The sequence below is a fragment of the Dipodomys merriami genome, unplaced genomic scaffold, assembly GCF_024711535.1.
Source record: "Dipodomys merriami isolate MVZ:Mamm:240054 unplaced genomic scaffold, mDipMer1.0.p SCAF_29, whole genome shotgun sequence".
Taxonomy (NCBI): domain Eukaryota; kingdom Metazoa; phylum Chordata; class Mammalia; order Rodentia; family Heteromyidae; genus Dipodomys; species Dipodomys merriami.
The window spans coordinates 1,063,252-1,069,388 of NW_027204381.1; the positions used below are offsets into that span (position 1 = coordinate 1,063,252).

The 6,137-nt window shown below is 44.4% G+C and overlaps 1 protein-coding gene across 2 annotated transcripts; it reads left to right on the top strand.

Annotated features, from left to right (window-relative positions):
• Positions 1-4,188: 4,188 nt before the first annotated feature.
• LOC138838742 (uncharacterized) lies at positions 4,189-5,819 on the top strand. 2 transcript variants are annotated; one of them, XM_070038075.1, is made up of 2 exons: positions 4,189-4,753; positions 5,107-5,819. In XM_070038075.1, the coding sequence occupies exons 1-2, from the start codon at positions 4,248-4,250 to the stop codon at positions 5,201-5,203; spliced, it is 603 nt and encodes a 200-aa protein (XP_069894176.1). In that variant the 5' UTR covers positions 4,189-4,247; the 3' UTR covers positions 5,204-5,819. The 2 variants fall into 2 exon arrangements, with proteins under 2 accessions (XP_069894176.1, XP_069894177.1); XM_070038076.1 differs by having other exon boundaries at positions 4,189-4,536.
• The last annotated feature ends 318 nt before the right edge of the window (positions 5,820-6,137 follow it).

Here is a 6,137-nt window from a genome sequence, read left to right on the forward strand (position 1 = left end):
AGCATGGGATATTGCTCAGGCCTTGAGTTTAAGCCTCAGAACCACCACCAAAAAAAAATTGCTGTATAGAATATAAATACTGGAGGAATTAAATGAAGGATATTTAGAAGTTCATTGTATAATCCTAAAACTTTTTTAAAATACAGACATGGAAATAGTGCATAAGCACAACATCAAAGTTAAATCCTAACTCTGCCTCCTTACAAGTCTATACTGCTGCAAATGTTACCTCATTGTTCTGAGCCTCTGTTGCGTTAACTAGAATGAAAATAGCAAGAGTATTAGCTTCAGATATATGAGCAAAAGAGGAACTGAAAAACCTTATGAAACACACATGCGGTATTCAAATATCAGCTATTATTAAATGTAGTCATTTTGTCCTACAGAAATTTTAAATTTTAATGTAGTGCTCTTGACTAGGGCTTCTGAGTTTTATTTTACTTAGATAGATACTCCCCACTCCAAAGCTATAAAAAGTTTGCCTATTTTTCTTTCCTGAAATTTTTATAGCTCACTTTTTTATTTTTAAATCTTTTGCTCCATATGGAATTTATTTAAATGTAAGAAGTGAATTTAAAGCTTTTATCTTTTTCTTTCTTCTTGTACTTTTTTTTTTTTACAGATGGCTAACCATTTGTTACAGCATCTCTTATGAAATAATCTATCTTTTTAAATTTTTTTTCCATAGACCAATCTTCTTGTTCCACACTATCTACCTATGAGGACATAAAATCTTCAGCTACTTTTGCTTGGCTCCTACACCTACAAACCTGAGTTTAGGAAAAATGGTATATTTTTGGATAGTGTGGAAAAGCAAGTGTAAGAGAGCACAGAACGCCAGGCAAGGCCACAGATATCAATGGACCCATAGTTTCTCTAGTATATATTAAACTCTTCCTTTGCAGTTATCAGAAGGAAGCTGATAACTACTATGGACAGCTTTTCTCAAGCCTAAATGTGGACCTTATTCATTTACATCCCAAGTCAGGAAAAGTGCTCACAACATGTGCTTCTTCAACAAAAACAAACACCTAGTACATAAGATGGTATTTGCCATGAAAAAAAAAAAAAAGCTCCTTAGAAAACATTAGGAAACATGGCCCAAGCATTACGTTCTAAGCATTACATCCCCCCTGGACCCTCTCTTCTGGACTTTCTCCAAGACATCTTCATTTCCGTGGCCATTATCAGAGAAATCAGGGTATTGAATCTCATTTCTGACATCCAATATTGATTGATGAGCTTGGATGGATAACTGGCATCTTGCTGGCAGAAACTGTGTTTTCCCTTCAGCCTTCTCTGAAAGCTCGCCCAGACCTTCCTGAATCCAGCGCTGAATCACTTCCAAGTAATTTGCTTAGTGAAAATAGGCTGTTTTTCATACACTGCACTCAGCTTGAGTTCACCTTTGTCACCTTCAAATATTAAAACTCACTCTACAGAAAATGACTCTAGGAGCCTAATCAGAATGTCCATTTTCTATTCTGAGATTGGTCTCATTCTCCTGGGTACACATGATTTTTTCAGAAAACACTGAACCCAAATGTAATCGTCTTCTGGTGATAGCTCCATTTCTTATTTCTCTTTTAACAACAAACAACACGTGGGAGTGCCCGTGACTTACACTTGTAATCATAGCTACTCAAGAAGCTGAGGTCTGAGCATCACAGTTCAAAGCCAGCCCAGGGAGGAAAGATCTACAATACTCTTATCTCCAATTAACCACCCAAAAGCTGGAAGTGAAGTTATGGCACAAATGACAAAGAACTAGCATTGAGCAAAAAAAAGCTCAGGGATAGTGGCCAGGCTTGAGTTCAAGCTCCAGGACTGGCATACATAGATGAGAGATATAGATATGAAGGGTTAAAGTTTTGAGGCAGTGACCATTTGTTGCTTGTTTAAACTAAACCTAAGATCAGCAAATTCCGTCTAGCAGAGCAATAGGTGGTGGTAATCCAAACACCTGGTTGGTTGTGTGCCTTTATAGCCCTGCAAATCTTTAGCTTGGGGCTCTCCTCCTAGGCTCCGCTGTGTCCGAGTATAGAATGAGGCCAGAGCCGCAGCCCATTTAAAGAAAACCTTAAAACAGCTGTAAAGTCTGACTCTTGGTGGTCTTCTTGGTGGGGGTCCTGTGATCTGGGCACAACATTATTAGTGGGGGCTTGCCCAGGATTCCCCCAAAAACCCCCCGAGACCTCAGACTCCAAAGGTAAAACAGCATTGTCTTTGTTAATTTGTCTTGTCCAGTCATTTGTCTGTACTTTCGTTTTCCTTTGTGAGGACGGCCGCTCTGATTCGTGTTGTGTAAAGGGTTGTGGAAGCGGATGTGCTTGCACGACAACCCTGGAGGAACTGGGAGAGTCCCAGATCCTCTTGTGAGGGGGCGGGGATCCTTGGAACCCCGCCATGTGAATTGTGGGGCGGGGGTCCTTGGAACCCCGCCGTGTGAACTGTGGGGCGTGGGGAGGTTCAGTGTTGGGCCGGAACTGACCAAGAGGGCCAAGTCGTCCACTCTGGGTCTGCTCCTTCTGCTGTGGGGCATGGGTGTGGAACCCCGCTATGACAGGAGTCAGCCGACCAAGCTGGGTGATCTCCACTTCGTAACTGTCAGGCCTGCGTGTGTTTTGTTTGTACTGTTTGTTTTTTGGACTGTACGACTGATGGGACTGGAAACCATGGGTGCCACTCCATCTAGCCCCCTAAACTTACAAAAGGAAACTAAGAAAGAGGAAAATAAATTGTACCCCCCGGTTTTTCAGGGAGATAACTTGGAAGAAGAAATGTTTCCTACCTCATCTTCCCCTTCCCAGGTTCCTTTTGCAGAACCTGAGAATGATCAAGAGGAGGAGGGAGCTATAGAACCCTCGGCACCTGCCCTTAAAGTTTCGATGACACTGTGGGATCAACCCCCCTTCTAATGCAGCTGTTTTTCCCTTACGCGCCCGTAGGTCCTGTGGATGCGGATGGTCAACAGCAACTCCAGTATTGGCCATTTTCTACCAGTGATCTATACAATTGGTGCACCCAAAATGCCCCCTTTTCTAAGAGTCCCCAGGATTTAATTTGTTTGCTTGAAACTATTCTCTTTACTCATTAGCCCACTTGGGATGATTGTAGTCAGCTTTTGCAGGTCCTTTTTACCACTGAAGAGAGAAACCGTATCCGAGAGGCGGCCTGGAAACATATCCCTGGCCCCACAGGAGCGCCCATCATGGATCCTGCCCTGATCGCTGCCTATTTTCCTGAGATCTGGCCAACATAGGACTACAATACTGTTGAAGGTAGGGAGCGACTCCTCGTCTACCGCCAGGCTCTGTTGGCAGGCCTTGAGGCGGCGGCTCGCCAACCTACTAATATGGCCAAAGTTTATGATGTTAGGGAGGAGGTAAAAGTCCTGCAGCATATCTTGAGCGGCTCATGGAAGCTTTTAGTCAATATACCCCGTATGATCTTGAGACCCAGGAGTAGGCTCAGATGATTATGTTTGCCTGTATAAATCAAGCTGTACCAGACATAAAGCGACAGTTGCAGGCTCTAGACAGACTTGGTGAGAAGTCTATTAGGGATCTAGTAGCCGCAGCAGAAAAGGTTTACAATAAGACAGAGACAGAGGAGCAAAGACAGGAAAGGAAGGACAGAGAACGTGAAATTGAGCGTGAAAAGAGAGAACGGGCCAAGGAAAAGAGGCCAGACTTGTTGGACTCACCACTATCGCATGCCGAGCATACCTGGTTCACAGACGGCAGCAGTTTCGAGATGGAAAAAGGTATGCGGGTGCAGCAGTCACCACAGACACTGACATAGTGTGGGCAGAAGCAGCACTCCCCCAGGGAACGTCTGCACAAAGAGCAGAACTAGTGGCACTAACAAAAGCCCTACAAATGGGAAAAGGGAAGAGACTAAACATGTACATGGACAGTCGGTATGCTTTTGCCACTGTGCATGTCCATGGAGCCATTTACCAAGAGAGGGGGCTGCTGACAGCTGAGGGAAAGACTACTAAAAACAAATTTTAAGCCTCATCCGGGCCTTATGGGAACCAGCAAACATTGCCATTATGCACTGCCCTGGCCATCAAAAGGGGACTGATTCTATAACCAAAGGAAATAACTCCCGATCAGGCAGCTAAGGAGGCGGCTCTCCAGCCCAGAGCAGAAGTGCTGACTCTAGTAGACCCAGGGCCACGAGCTTTGCCTCCTGAGCCTCAGTACTCCCAAGAAGACTTGGAGTGGATAAATAAAACTCCCATGGCCTATAAACCCCCGGACAAAGAAGGAAACAAAGACTGGTGGAAAACTGGTGAGGGGAAACTTAACTTGCCACAAAGATTTGGCAACAGGATTCTTAAGAGAATCCATCGGGCCTTTCCCATGGGAACCCGAAGAATGCAGGACTTGCTCCAACACTCAGAAGTAAAAATTAGGCAAGGAAATCAACTCATTGAGGACATTGTTAAAAACTGTAAAGCCTGTCAGCTCACCAATGCCCCCAATCAACCGGTTACAAAAGGAGCTCGCCTCCATGGAGATAGGCCAGGTGTGTATTGGGAAGTAGACTTCACAGAAATTAAAACTGGAAAATTTGGATATAAATATTTGCTAGTTTTTGTAGACACCTTTTCAGGATGGGTTGAAGCTTACCCAATGAAGCATGAGACCGCGAACATCGTGGCTAAGAAGATCCTGGTATCCTACCCAGGTATGGCTTCCCATCCACCATCGGGTCGGACAATGGACCGGTCTTCATCTCAAAAGTAAGTCAGGGAATATCCATGGCACTGGGGACGGATTGGAAATTGCACTGTGCTTATAGACCCCAGAGTTCAGGGCAGGTAGAAAGAATGAATCGGACTCTAAAAGAGACCTTAACTAAATTAGCTTTGGAGACTGGAGCCGACTAGGTATCACTCCTTCCTTTTGCCCTGTTTAGAGTAAGAAATTCACCCTATCAGCTTGGCTTTCCAGACTGAATTGCGTGCTGATTTGGATGATACTGAATTTCTGTGTAAGCTTGACTATTTACAGCTGGTGCATAAGAGTATGTAGCCCAAGCTTAAAGCATTATATGATTCTGCTTCTATTCCTACCCCCCATTTGTTTAAACCAGGGGACTGGGTGTTTGTTCGAAGGCACAACTTGAGATCTCTGGAACCATGGTGGAAGGGACCTTACATGGTGCTACTGGCTACACCCACTGCCCTTAAGGTGACGGCATTGCTGCTTGGATCCACTGCTCCCACACCAGACCGGCTGACCCCTTTGCCCTAGACGACCGTGGGGAAACATGGGAAGTCTCCAAGCATCCTACCCAACCACTCCGTGTACACCTCAAGAAAAGAAAAATGGACCGATTAATAGTATGGCTAAGGTCAGAGAGGGAATAGAAAAGAAAAGAATCCATTCAAGATTGAGAGCTGTTGGAGTTTAGTTTGGGGCCGGAGCCACAAGATTGTGTCTCAGGACCATAAGTCAAAAGCTGGAAGTGAAGTTATGGCACAAATGACAAAGAACTAGCATTGAGCAAAAAAAAGCTCAGGGATACTGGCCAGGCTGGAGTTCAAGCCCCAGGACTGGCATACATAGATGAGAGATATAGATATGAAGGGTTAAAGTTTTGAGGCAGTGACCATTTGTTGCTTGTTTAAACTAAACCTAAGATCAGCAAATTCTGTCTAGCAGAGCAACACGTGGTGGTAATCGAAACACCTGGTTGGTTGTGTGCCTTTATAGCCCTGCAAATCTTTAGCTCGGGGCTCTCCTAGGCTCCGCTGTGTCGGAGTGTAAACAAGGCCCAAGCTGCAGCCCATTTAAATAAAACCTTAAAACAGCTGTAAAATCTGACTCTCAGTGGTCTTCTTGGTGGGGGTTCTGTGACCTGGGCACAACAGATAGACAGACAGACCGACAGACAGAGAAAACAAAAGCAATACATTGCATAAGCAAAATAAGAAAGCAGTTCTAAAATTTTCAATAAGAGAGTGGATTGATTATTTTTTTTGTGTGCTGGTCCTGGAGCTCAACCCAGATTCTGGATGCTGTTCCTGAGCTTTGGTGCTCAAGAATAGCACTCTGCCACTTGAATCACAGTTCTACTTCTGGCTTTTGGGTGGTTGATTAGAAATAAGAATCTCATAGACT